The 13889-nt window shown below is 43.6% G+C and overlaps 1 protein-coding gene across 1 annotated transcript in view; it reads left to right on the forward strand.

Annotated features, from left to right (window-relative positions):
* The window catches only part of Bin2 (bridging integrator 2), a 41314-nt gene that overhangs the window by 18847 nt on the left and 8578 nt on the right, over positions 1 to 13889 (forward strand). Inside the window, exons 3-9 of the mRNA XM_008840007.3 lie at positions 3125 to 3179; positions 3427 to 3521; positions 4036 to 4131; positions 6171 to 6278; positions 6571 to 6656; positions 7982 to 8057; positions 9093 to 9175. Coding sequence (XP_008838229.1) covers positions 3125 to 3179; positions 3427 to 3521; positions 4036 to 4131; positions 6171 to 6278; positions 6571 to 6656; positions 7982 to 8057; positions 9093 to 9175 — 599 coding nt within the window. The remainder of the gene's footprint in view (positions 1 to 3124; positions 3180 to 3426; positions 3522 to 4035; positions 4132 to 6170; positions 6279 to 6570; positions 6657 to 7981; positions 8058 to 9092; positions 9176 to 13889) is intronic.

The raw sequence follows: 13889 nt of genomic DNA on the forward strand, positions 1-13889 counted from the left end.
AGCTAGGTATAGTGATTCACATCTATAATCCCAGCACTCTGGAAGCAGAGACAGAAAAATTGCAAATTCAAGGCTAGCATGGGCTACACAATGAGCTCCAGGCCACAGTAGTCTTGGCAAGACCCTATCTAAAAAAAAAAAAGCAGGAGGAGCAGCATCTGCCCCAGTGAATGCTGAGTCTTTCTAGATTTTGTTAATGAACCTGGCTCCATTACCATTGAAAGTGCTTTCTCAAGGACATCAGTGACCTCCAGTGACCAAGTCCTCTGACTTCTACTGACTCTTGTATGATATGACATGTCTACAACATGAGGCCCTTCCCTTTCTCTGATGTTTTCTTGATCCTGTTTGCTGTGATGGCTTTCCAATGCCGCTTCTCCCAGCTCTCTGGCAACACCTCCAGAGCCTTTGTGGCTGAGTCCTTGTTTTCCTTCAATCTGGCATTCAGTCGCTTGAGAGGGATTTTGAACCTGAAGTTCAGAAGTGAGCTCTGGAGGCAAGAACATGGAAGAAATGCTCAGATTCTCTTTGATTATTTGACCAGTAGGCCTAGATACTCTGCTGCTAAAATTTTTAATGTGTATGAGTATAATGTCTGCACGTAGGTGGGTGCACCATGTCATGCAGTGCCCTTGGAGGTCAGAAGAGGGCACCAGATCCCCTGCAACTAGAGTTACAGACGGTAGTTAACTGCCATGTGGATGCTAGGAACTGAACCCAGATCTTCTGCAAGAACAGCCAGTGGCCTTAACTGCTGAGCCATCTTTCCAGACCCCAACTACTGCTAAAATTAAATAGTGGCTTTTTCCAAAGATTTCCCCAGATAAAAACTAAAGTTGTATAGCCAGGCGTGGTGGCACACGCCTTTAATCCCAGCACTTCAGAGGCAAAGGCAGACCTTTGTGAGTTCAAGTCCAGCCTGGTCTACATAGTGAGTTCCAGGCCAGCTGGGGTTTCAGGGAGACCCTGTCTCAAAAAGACCAAAAAACAAATCAAAACAAAAACCCTGAAGTCATTAGATAAAATTTTCTCTCTTTTTTTGCCTGTGTTAATTTTTGAGGGTTTTGATCCACTCAGTAACCTATCTAGTAATGACAAGTTCACAGCAAGTATTTTCATGGCATACAACTTTGTACTTTGTAGCTAGCAAATATTCCATTCTCTGAGCTTGTATGTTCTGACCCAGGGGCTGGCCTGCATCATACCCTCAAAGTGGGCTGCACCTCTCTGCCCACTCCCACGCTCAGGCTCCACACTGTCATGCGTTATGCTTTGCTCTTAGAACCTGGAACTCACACAGGAAAGAGAACAGAATGGGGAGTGGCTGTAGGCAACACAATGAGGGTAACTGAGAAGACCTCTGAGGGAGACTTGGTGACAAGTGTGAGGTTTGTCCTCAAGTTAGTGTGGAAAACAAAGTTCGATTTCTGGGCCAGCTAGGTGGCTCAGCAGGTAAAAGCACTTGCCAGGCAAACCTGACACCCTGTTTCATCTCAGAACCCATGCTTAAAACAAAAACAAAACAACAACAAAAAAACTGAATATAGTCACTCACATCTGTAATCCCAGTACTTGTAAGGCAAGATAGGAGGCAGGACACAAGAGAATCACCCAGAAGCTTGCAGGCAGCTAGCCTGGAGTATGTGGGTAGGGAGCGGGGAGAAAGAGCAAGAGAGACCCTGCTTAAACAAGGTGGAAAAGAGAACCAACTCCCAAAGTCCACCCTCTGACCTCCACATGTATCAATGGCACACGTGTGCCTGAACTCCACACATCATATATACGCTCATGCACAACATATAAATAAATTTAATTTAAAAGTAAGACCTCCTGTGTGGGTTCTGAAGTCCAACCTTCTAACAGAACTATTTAAACATGAAGAAGTACTATCTCATGCAAGAGGTTACTGTTCCCTGGTTCCTGGACATAGTTAAGAAACAGACTGTCCAGCATTGGGAGGCTGAGGCAGGAGGACCATTGCAAGTTCAAGGCAGCCTGGAATTCAGAGGCACGACTGTCAGCAAGCAAGCAACAAAGCAGAGGAAAAACAGGTGTCAGAGTCGCAGCTCATTGTCAGGTTGAGGCCCGAGCTCCTAACTCTCAGTGACACCTTTCTCTCCTGCCCTTTGCTTACTTATTTTTCACTCATTTTGAGATGAGGTCTGACTATGCTGCCCAGTTTGACCTCCAGTTCCTAGGCTCAAGTGACCCTCCTGCCTTAGCCTCCTGAGCCACTGGAATTACAAGTGTGCACCATTGCCTTTGACTCCCTTCTCTTTAAGAAAGAGGAAGAGGGGCTGGAGAGGTGGCTCAGCAGTTAAGAGCACTGGCTGTTCTTGCAGAGGACCCAGGTTATGCACATAGCAGCTAGCAACCATCCATCTCAGTTCTGACACCCCCTTCTGTCCTCTGCAGGCATTGCATAACACAGATGTACTTATATACATACAGGCAAAACACTCATACACATAAAATAAAAATTTAAAATACCTTTAAAAAAGAAAGAAGAAGAGAACTTGCAGAGAGAGAGAGGGAGGGAGGGAGGGAGAGAGAGTAGAGAGAGGAGCGAGAGAATGAATTCAGGCACAAGAGCAAATGTGAAAGCAGGGAGGGAAAGAATTGTACTGGTGGCAGACATTGGGATGGAACAGGAGGGAATCAACTGCAATGACCTTGGAGGTGATGTGAACCATAGATAGTGGTAAACAGGACACTTAAATTCCAGCAGGACTTGGGTATAGGCTCTTGTTTTGTTCCAGCTGGCCTGGAACTCATGATATAGACCAGGCTGGCCCAGATCTCACAGAGATCCACCTGATTACGCTTCCTGGGTGCTGGGATTAAAGGTGTGTGCCACCACATTCAGCCTGGTAATAGGCTCTTGTGCACTAGAAGAGAGAGCGAGCAGAAGACAGAAGACAAACCCATGCATTGGGGGCTCCAGGTACCCCAACTTCAACCTGCACCTTGTTGGTAAAGAAAGTAAAGGTCACTCGTTGCCACTGTGAATACCTGAAGAAATTTCCAGGAGTGGGGTCTGTGTCTAACCTCCTTTCCAAGGTTGACCTAAAGGGCGTCTTTTACAATTTATCTTGATAGTTACCAGAGCTCTTTCCCCTTTCAGGCAGAAGGCCACAAGCTATATAAGGACCTGAAGAACTTTTTTAGTGCAGTCAAAGGTGGGTATTCACCCTGGAAGAAATCAGGGGTTCTCATAAGGGGACTGGGCAGGCTGAGGTACACAGAGCCTCCCAGACCCAGGGTGCTCACTGCTTAGCTACCCCTGACACCTGAACTCTGTGGGCCTCGGATGACTTCCTATCCCACTCCCATCTAGCTTTTCTTAGTGATCACCCAGCCTTCTGGACTAGACTCCCTAATCACCTGTGTGATCACATCTGGTAGGAATGAGTTCTCTCCTTTCAGTGATGCATGAAAGTTCAAAAAGAGTATCAGAAACCCTGCAGGAGATCTACAGCAGCGAGTGGGATGGATTCGAGGAGCTGAAGGCCATCGTGGGGGTAAGGGCAGCTTCAGCGTGCACTCCCATTCTCCCCTCAGCTCTGCTGAGCTCCTCTGTCCTAGAAAACAGGGAAACAGAGGAGTCAGTTTGCAGTGTCCGTGTGCATAGCTTCAGTCAGTGAATGATAGACAGAAAGCAACTCTTTGAAGATAAACAAGTTTTCCCAATCTCTGGATTCCTCAGGTCTTGTCCTTCTTTCCCCTGTAAGACTTTGGAGAAACTTTACTTTCTTGAAGGTGGGATTTTTTTTGAAAACTCACCTTGTACAATTAATTATTTCCTAAATTTTTTATACTCTAAGCGCTAGAGCCCAGGGTGCTCTGTGCTCCTGCTCGTCACCCCTGGATGCACTTCCTTGGGACGGAGCCCGACTGTTCTTCTTGATACTCTGACATAATATAGTAAATACAGGGAAACAAAAAAAAAAATCTTGTAGGGAGAATTTGGGTATTTCTCTAGTGGGCAGTTGTTGAGAAGTAGGGTTCTCACCAGCCTCTGCCCGTACCTGACAGAACAATGACCTCCTGTGGGAAGACTATGAAGAGAAGCTGGCTGACCAGGCTTTGAGGACCATGGAAAACTATGTGGCCCAGTTCAGTGAGATTAAGGTACTTGATCTGCAGAGTGGGGGCCAGGTTGTGGGTCCACACTGGTTAGAAAATGTATCAGGTTAAATATTACCAAGAAGCCCATGGTTAGAAATCAAATTGGGTAGCTTAAGAGAATATTAAGGCTGAAGATTAGGATGACGGAAGTGGTGTGAAGGTTATTTTTAAACATATTTCAGTAAACTCAATTTTGGGCTCAGTTGATCAGTGAATCAGATCTAAGTCAAAGCATTCATTCTCTCTCTCTCTCTCTCTCTCTCTCTCTCTCCCTTTTTTTCTTTTTTCTTTCATCTTGTTATGTAGTTTAGGCTGGCCTGAATCTTGCCATCCTCCTGTCTCAGCCTCCTGAGTACTGAGATTATAGCTGTGTGCCATTGTGCCTGGCTAGAGCAACCCTTTTAAATGTAAGAAACAGCTGACGGAACTGAGATGTTTATTATATAGAAGAAATTTGGGGGAATCTTAATAATTATCTTCAAATACTTGAAATTCTGTTAGATGAAGAGAATTTAACCTGTTCCTGAAAGCAGAATTTTTAAAAATCGATTTATTTTTATTTTATGTGTACGAGTGTTATGCCTGCATGTGTGTAAGTGCATCCATGTTGTGCAGTGCCTGAGGAGGGTAGAAGAGGGTGTCAGATCCCCTGGAACTGGAATTATGGATGGTTGTTAGCTGCCGTGTATGTTCTGGGATTCAAATCCCATCTTCTGTAAGAGCAGCCAGTGCTCTTAACCACTGAACCATCTTTCCAGCCCCAGAATTAGAATTTTTTAAAATTTCATTATTTATTTGTTTGTTTAGTGTGTGTATGTGTATGTGTCAGAGGGCAACTTTCAAGAGCCAATTCTCTTCTCCTATCTTATGTATTAAACTCAGGTCTTCAGGCTTGGTGGCAAGCTCCTTTACCCACTGACCCATCTCACTGGCCCTAGAATTAGAATTTTTATTCATTCAACTAAATCTATTAATTATCTAGGGCACTGTACTGATTTTAGATTAAGAGGAAGAAATTCCAGAAAGGCTAACATAAGTTTCCAAATGCACGTTAATGATTAAGTTATGCTTTTAAATGAAAGCTTTCCAACAATAAAATGAAATACAGTTTGAGATAGTTTTCTGTTCTGTGTTCAGACAGAAGTTGAACTGCTGCTTATCTTGGACATTGTAGGGGCACTTCATGCATCCCCACACTGAAGAAAAATTAGTGAAGAAGTTGTAGAAGTTAGTCACTAAGATATTTTCCAATTCTGTGATCTAGAGAATGGAATGAGGAATGAAACGGTCTGCCTCTCCCTAGTTCTATTTGTAGTTTAGATGAGATTGAGTCAGTTTTCTTCCATTGCTTATAATCATTTACTATTTTTGTTGTGGAGTTCTCTGAGTACTCTATACTCAGCATCTGGTCTTTAAAATAATGCTTGTGCTGGATGTGGTGGCGCACACCTCTAAGCCCCAGCACTTAGGAGGCAGAGGCAGGTAGATCTCTGTGAGTTCAAAGGTAGCCTGGTCTACATAGTGAGTGCCAGACAACTGAGGCTATGGGGAGACCCTGTCTCGATAGATAGATAGATAGATAGATAGATAGATAGATAGATAGATAAATAGATAAGTAAATAATAAATGAATTAAATAAAATAAATAAATAAATAAATAAAATAATGCTGTGTGGGCTGATGAGGGCACCGAGGCCGGGAAAGGATGCACTTCATGCTAGGCTACAAGGGTAGTCAGTGGTAAATTTAGAACTGAGACCCAGAATGCCTAACTTTCAGTTTAGTGGCATTCTCAAGGGTGTTTCTCCTGGAAGTTGAAACCATTTATAATGGGTTTGTAGGAAAATTAAAAATTTAATACAGATTTTTCTATCTGGGAATCCCCATTCTTTTAAGATCATGAGGGAGATTCCTGGGGTACAACAGCCTATAAAATCTGTGGTAAGGGCCAAAATCTCGCTTCTCTACTTGGAGCTCTATTACCCTTATCCTGCCCACTGAAAAGTGAGTAGCATCCTCCTCCTTCTCATCATTCTGGGCTAGGAGAGAATTGCCAAGAGGGGCCGGAAACTGGTGGACTATGACAGTGCCAGACACCACCTGGAGGCTGTGCAGAATGCCAAGAAGAAAGATGAGGCCAAGACTGCCAAGGTAACAAAACAACCTAGCAAAACCATCCTGGTGTCGCTTCCCACAGAGTGATGGCAGGTGGCTGGGCCAAGATGAGGGAAGGAAGTGAACGGTTCAGCATCCAGTGTCCTGAAGGAGACCAATTTCTTTTGACTCTGATGCCATAAGGGCAGCCAGAGTCTTGAGGCTAGGGGGAGGTGGGGAATGGGCCTGGGGAAAGAGAGGAAAGGTATGGCTCCAAATGGCCTGGTCCCTGAAAAACTACAGAGAATGAAGGCGGCAACCTCTAGCCCTTGTCTGTTTTGTTGCCTAGGCAGAAGAAGAGTTCAACAAAGCCCAGCTTGTGTTTGAAGATCTGAATCAGGAACTACTGGAGGAGCTGCCTATTCTTTATAATAGGTAATGATTGACATTCAGGACAGATAAACCTTGGGCCAGTGGAGGCCAAGGCCACCTGGAAGCCCAAATATGACACCTCATTTGAAGAACCTTGGTCAAAGAGTGGAATGTAGCAACAGCCCTTCCATTAACTTGCTGTCTGATATTAGGCAAGCATCCTTATCTCTTTAGACCTGGTTTATTCACCTGCAATACAGAGATAACCATCCTTGCCCTGCCAGCTTTTCTGGGTTTGAAGACCAGATGCTTCTTTGGTAGCAGAGATCTTGTCAAGTAAAGTGCCATCGTCCTATGTACTATGGGGATTTGTTCACATTGCTTGTGTGTATTGTTTTAAACCACCTTGGTCCATAAACATCCAGATTTACATAGAAGATAGCCATGGAATGGTGATCAGCATTAATGATGGTACTGTTGCTTCATGGTAGAGAAAAGTGTTTTAATTTATTTTCCAGAAACTTGTATCTTATTTTCATTGTACAATGCATGCTTTGATACAGTGGGAGTAATTGTCTTACTTGCAATCAATTTTCATGTAGCCTTTCTTTGAGACAGGGTCTGTCCATGCAGCCCAGGTCTAGGACTACAGCATGTTTAGTTGTTAGGATGTAACCACTTTTTTTTTTTTTTGAGACAGAGTCTCCCTGTAGTCCCAGCTAGCCTGGAATTTGCTAAATAGACTAGGATAGCCTCAATCTCACAGAGATCCCTCTGCCTCTGCTTCCAGAGTACTGGGATTAAAGGTGTGGTCTGGCTACATGGCTAGATGTAACCTTTTTTTTTGGTCTTTTTGAGACAGGGTCTCCCTGTAGCCCCAGCTGGATGTAACCTTTGTAATGACTATGTTTATGGGCCTCCTGATTTAAATAGTGGAAATGTAACATAGTTTCTTTCAATGTAAGAGTAATTTATAGGAGAATTCCATTAAGGTACATACAGGCATAGGAGTCTCCTTTCATGTAAAGAGAAAAAACAGCTGCTTATTATAATAATTATAATTATGTGGCCTTATGTTTATATATCTCTTTTAAAAATTCTTCATAGTACTTTAATGTCTACTTTGACACCTCAAGAGGCTGAATTAGATAACTTCTTGAAACTAAAGATCTGTTAAACATTGATGTCAACCTGGGCTACTGTTGTCTTCCCTGGCCTTTCTACTCCTGAGCCATATGTACTGTTGGCCCAACTCTTATGAATCCAGATTCCAGGACTGGATCTGAGTCCAGGATATGGGATGGCTTTCTCCTAGGAGTCTTGTTGGTGGCTAGTTGGCCTCCTTACTGCCCCTTACCTGTGCGTTTTTGTTGTTTGTTTCCTAATAGTCGTATTGGCTGTTACGTGACCATCTTCCAAAACATTTCCAACTTGAGGGATGTATTCTACAGGGAAATGAGCAAGGTAAGAAACATCTGGCCAACTGGGACTCATAAGTGGGTTTTCCTAGGAAATACATGGTAGTCCTCATTTATAGAATTTCTTTAGACATCCATATTGGCAATACAGATTTTTGTTTTGTTTTGTTTTCTTGTTGTTTGTTGTTTTGTTTTGAGACCAGGTCTCCCTGTAGCCCCAACTGGCCTGGAATTCTCTATGTAGACCAGGCTAGACTGGGTCTCATAGAGATCTGCCTGCCTCTGCCTCCCAACTGCTGGGATTAAAGGTGTGCACCACCATGCCCAGCAAATACCACCCCCACCCCCAGATTTTGACTTTTATCTTATGATGAAATTACAGCCCTTGACTTACTATGTTAAACTTTTTAAATGTATATAGATATATACTATCTGTCCTCTCTGTCTCCCTAACTAAGTAAGATCTTAGCATCTGAACTGGAGCGTCATCATAAATAAGCAGGTGAGGCTTATGAAAAGGAGTGGAAATGGGAATGAAGCTGTGAAGTACCTAGCGATTGTTCAGACAGTGGAGAGGACTGTGTTCAAGCACTGGGCACTTTCTTGGGTGCTTGTTCCTGAGTGGAACCAGTCCTGTGAGTGACATGCAGCCATAGAACACGACCTTGTGAAGTCTCTCCCACTTTGAAGTTACAAGACTCTTCATTGTTACAGTATTATACTCTCGCACAGCCACACATATTCCTCTTCACATTTCTTTGGCTAATATTATTTGCCTGGTTAATATTAATGTGTTTTCATTCCCTGGATCACCTGAGAAAAGCTAGAACCTCAACTTAAACTGTTATGGACCCTGCCTTGAAAAAGCTGCCAGCCAATGGCGAAGGCAGCCCTTAGGGCACAACAGAGCATACAGGAAAGGGGTGGGGGTAGGGCAGGCCCCTGTGTGAAGGTGCTGGAGAGCTGCAGAGGAATTGCAGGTCACAGTGAAGGACAGGGAGATTTTGACTGGGAAAGCTGACTGGGGCAGGGAGTGGCCAAGGGCTCTCACTTGGCTAGCATCCCTTCTTCCTGGCTCTAGCTGAACCACAGTCTCTACGAGGTGATGAGCAAACTGGAGAAGCAGCATTCCAACAAGGTCTTTGTGGTGAAGGGACTGTCAAGGTGAGCACTGACTTATTTACTATCTGTATCTCCATCCACACTTCAGCCCTTGCCTTTATAGTCATGATTATGTGTTGTGTTGTCTGTTGCTTATTTTATGCCCCTTTGTAAATTACTTTTCATTTTTAAAAATGTTATTTTTATTTTACGTGTATGAGTGTTAATGCCTGCATGTGTGTAAGTAAGTGCACCTCTGTTGTGCATGGCCCTCGGAGGATAGAAGAGGCCATCAGATCCCCTGAAACTGGAGTTACAGACAGCTATAACTGTAACTTATATGTAATGCCATATGGGTGCTGGGATTCAAACCCAGGTCTTCTGCAAGAACAGCCAGTGCTCTTAACCACTGAGCCATCTCTCCAGTCCCTCCTCTTTTTTAAGACAAGGTCTCAATGTGTAGCTCTGAATGGTTTGGAACTTTCTGTGTGGACCAGGCTGGCCTTGAACTCACAGAGATCCGCCTGCCTCTGCCCTCCCAAATGCTGGGATTAAAGACATGGCAACCACGCCTGGCCAGCATTTGCTATTTCTATGCATGCCTTTTTTACTTTTATTTCATACATATATTTACACACATAAAATACCATTTTATATATTTTAAGTTTTTTATCATATTTATTTGATGAGAGAGAGAGAGACAGAGACAGAGAGAGAGAGAGAGAGAGAGAGAGAGAGAGAGAGAGAAGAGAGAATGCTTACTTGCAACACAGTAGTGCATGTAGGGGTCAGAGGACGATTTGTGGAAGTCAGTTCTCTCCTTCAACCATATGGGTCCCAGGAACTGAGCTTGGCATCAGGCAACTTTTCTCATAGAGCCATCTTGTGAGCCCTGGAATTTTAAACTTTATATAAATATGTTTATACTATCTTATAGTTCTGCAATTTTCTTTTGAGGTGGGAAACTCACTATATTGCCCAGACTGGTCTTGAACTCCTGGACTCCAGTGATTCCAGGAATCCTCCCCCATCAGTCCCTCAGGTCCTGAGACTACAGTGTAACTTCTTTTGTTTTCTTAGTATTCTTTGAGAGATTTCTCCTATGTTGTTCCATCACTAGCTTTACTCTGTTCACTGGTACTGATACTATTGTACACATGCTCATGATTCATCATCTATCCTCCTAATAGTCATTTGGGTTGCTTACCAGTTTTCTGCTACTGCAAATAATGCTTGTAAGTAGTAAACATGAACATTTCTTGTTGTGAACATTACTAAAAGTCTCTTTAGAGCCTACATGGAAGGGGTTTCAAAGTCACAGAGCCTATCAATGGCCCTTCACCAGCCTTGTTAGATATGCCAAATTGCCTTCCAAGTGACTGACCCCCCCTTACAACCTGCCAGCAGTGACTATGGGCCCACATGGTCCCACATTCTTGCTGTGTGGGAAATGGTCACATTCTCCCCAGCTCATGGATACGAAATTGAATTCTTTGCAGTTTTGTTTTGGTTTGGTTTTGAGACAGGGTTCCTCTGTAACCCCAGCTGGCCTGGAACTTGCTATAGTAGACCAGACTGGCCTTGATCTCACAAAGAGATCTGCCTCTGCCTTCCAGGTGCTGGGATTAAAGGTGTGCATCACCATGCCTGGCTCTTTGCAGTTTTGAATCACAGTCCACAGTCACTAGTTACCTTGAGAATCTTTTCATGTTGCTGGAGATTTCTCTCTTTTTAAAATTTATTTTTATTTTATGTGTGTGAGTGGTTTGCCCTTCATGTAAGTGCTCTAGTGTCTACAATATCTGTGGAGATCAGAAGAGGGCATCAGATCCCCTGGAAGTGGAGTTAGGCTTGGCTGTTAGCTGCCATGTGGTGCTGGGAACTGAATCTGAGTCCTCTGCAAGAACAGCCAGTGCTCTTAACTGTTGAGCCGTCTCTCTAGCCCTATTGATGCAGATCAAGTTCCTATTTATCCCTTATCCTTTTTCTACTTTCCAGCCTGGTTATTCTTCTTAGATAGTTTGGTTTATCTGAGGGTTTTGTTGGTACAGTCCCAGTGTTTAATATACATTGAAATTCCTTTACCCAATCTGTTTGGCTTGCTTTTCTCACTTTTTGTGTGGTATCTTTTGCTTTTATACATTCTTCATTCTGGTAAGTGTCCCTCAGGAGACAATCCCCTACTCTTTGTGAAACTTTGGTTTAGGGAGTTTGGTTAAGCTCCTTCTGTGCACAAGATTTTGTGGTAGGCGTTAGAGATCCTATGACAAAGGCGACCTGGCCTTTCCTGGTTGTTGGAAGTGAGAGAGGCCGCCTCAGGAGACAAGGAGCGAGGATGTAAGCTTGCATTGCCAACTGGTGGAGGCTGGTGGATCCAGACAGGTAAATAATGGCCAGTGTGGGGATGGCGGCAAAAGGCTTCAAGGAGGTGGAGAGAATGGGCTGGGGTCAGAAGGGGGAATGGCGCTCACATGTGTTGTTCATTCTTTTCATTTACAAACTGATCACAGACCTAAAAAAACCAAACCAAACCAAAACAAAACCTGACTGGGCCAGGCAATGTGGCACATACCTTTAATTCCAGTACTCTGGAAGCAAAGGCAGGTGGATCTCTGTGAGATGGAGGCCAGCCTGGTCTACATAGCCAGTTTTAGACCAGCCAGGGCTATACAATGAGACCCTGTTTAAAAAAAAAAATTTACTAACAGGTCAATATAGACAAATTCCCTTTTGTCCCCAAAATGCCATTTCTCATTTTTCCAGCACTGAAAGCCAGAGTTCTTTGTAACTGACTGTTCATTTGCCCCAAGTTGCTTGTCAGTTACACTGATGTCCCAGGCTGTGAAGAGAAATAAATGTTCTCCTTGTTTTGAGACTTCTAAACTTACTGATTCCTATAAAAAGCCTTATGGCATGCACAGCAGCCCACATCAGAAACTCCTAACACGGGCCTCTCCTCTCCCTCCCAGCCTATGCCCAGGACACAGCAGAGTTGGGTCCTGTCAAAAGAACATATTTATGGTTTCTTGATCCACTGCTGAACAGTACACAGGAGACACACGGGAGGTGAAATAGGGTCAAAGTGATGTTGGCTGTTAAAGTATGCAGCATAGCAGGTGTATCCAACCTGCAGCCTGCACGCAGCATGCACCACAGGATGCCTGTAAGTGCAGTCCAACATACCTGGAGATGGTAATATCATGCCACAATGTCAAAGGTTGGACCCCCTACAGTACCGCATCCGGAGCACATTGGATAAATGTTTAAAAGTTGCCACAAGCAATTTTTAGATTCCTATAAAGCCTCTGGTTACATTCTAAAAATTAATTTTTAAAAAAAATTTTATGTGTATGAGTGTTTTGGCTACATGTATGTAAGAGCAATGCCTGTGGAGGTCAGAAGAGGGCATGAAATCCCCCTGGTACTAGAGTTATGGACAGTTGTTAGCCACCATGTAGGTGCTAGGAATTAAACCCCAGATCTTCTGCAAGAGAAGTCAGTGTTATTAACCACTGAGCCATCTCTCCAGCCCTGGATACAACATTTTAATCAAACAAAACATAACCTTGTGTTTCTTTTCTTCCTCCTTCTCTTCCTCTCCTTCTCCCCTCCCCCAACCCCCTTCTTTTTGAAATAGAGTCTCCCTATAGCCCCAGCTAGTCTGTAACTCTTTATGTTGACCAGGCTGGCTTGACCTCACAGAGATCTGCCTTCCTCTATGTCTGACTTCCAAGTGCTAGAATTAAACGTGCGCCACCACATTTGGCCCCATGATGTTGCCTTTTTTTTTTTTTTTTTTTGGTCTTTTTGAGGTAGGGTCTCCCTGTAGTTCCAGCTGGTCTGGAACTCATGATGTAGACCAGGCTAGCCTTGAACTCACAGAAATCCACCTGCCTCTGCCTCCCAAATGCTGGGACTAAAGGTGTGTGCCACCATGCCCGGCTAATGTTGCTTTTTGTAAGGAGGATTGTTCATTTGTTTTTGAGATAGGGTCTCACTTGGTAGGGCTGTCCTGAAACTCATTATGTAGACCAGACTGTCCTTGAACCCAAGGTGGTCCTCCTGAGTGCTGGGATTACACACTTGGCTAATGTAACATTTAAACCTTGTTTAAAGACCTTATTTAATGCTGTTGCTTCATTAATATTCAACTCACAACTAACGGTACTATAACTCAAGCCGGAATGAAATTTGCCTGACACACACAACACACCACTTCAGTTTGGGCACATTCAAAGTACCAAAATCACCAACAAGGGGGCTGGAGCAATGGCTTGATAACTAGAGTGCTTGCTGCTCTTCCAGGTCCCAGCATCCAGATCAGGCAGTTCATAACCTCCTGTAACCCCAACTCCAGGATATCCAATGCCCTCTTCTGGCCTCTGGAGGCACATGTGCATGAGGGCATGCACACAAACACAAACAACAACAAACCTGTATGAAAGGGGCACTTGTTTATAGTAGAAGAGCAAAGGCAGATCATCGCCCTTAGACCTCAGCTGAGAAGGTCATGTGGAATGAATCACTCTTCACCACTTGTTCATGTCCACAAATGAATGAGAAAGCATTAGGAATACTGTTTAAGGTTACAAATAAATAAGTAGGTGAATTTTCAAATGCAAAATCCATGTGGATCAACTAATGCACCCATTAATCTTTTCCTCAGGGAAATACTTGTTAATATTTTACTGTTTCTTTCTAGTCTCTTTTCTTTACATACTTTTATTGCAATCATGGTATAAAGTTTTCTAGTCTACTTTCTTTTAAAAAAGATTTT

Source organism: Nannospalax galili, unplaced genomic scaffold, assembly GCF_000622305.1.
Source record: "Nannospalax galili isolate Female #2095 unplaced genomic scaffold, S.galili_v1.0 scaffold979, whole genome shotgun sequence".
Classification (NCBI taxonomy): Eukaryota; Metazoa; Chordata; class Mammalia; order Rodentia; family Spalacidae; genus Nannospalax; species Nannospalax galili.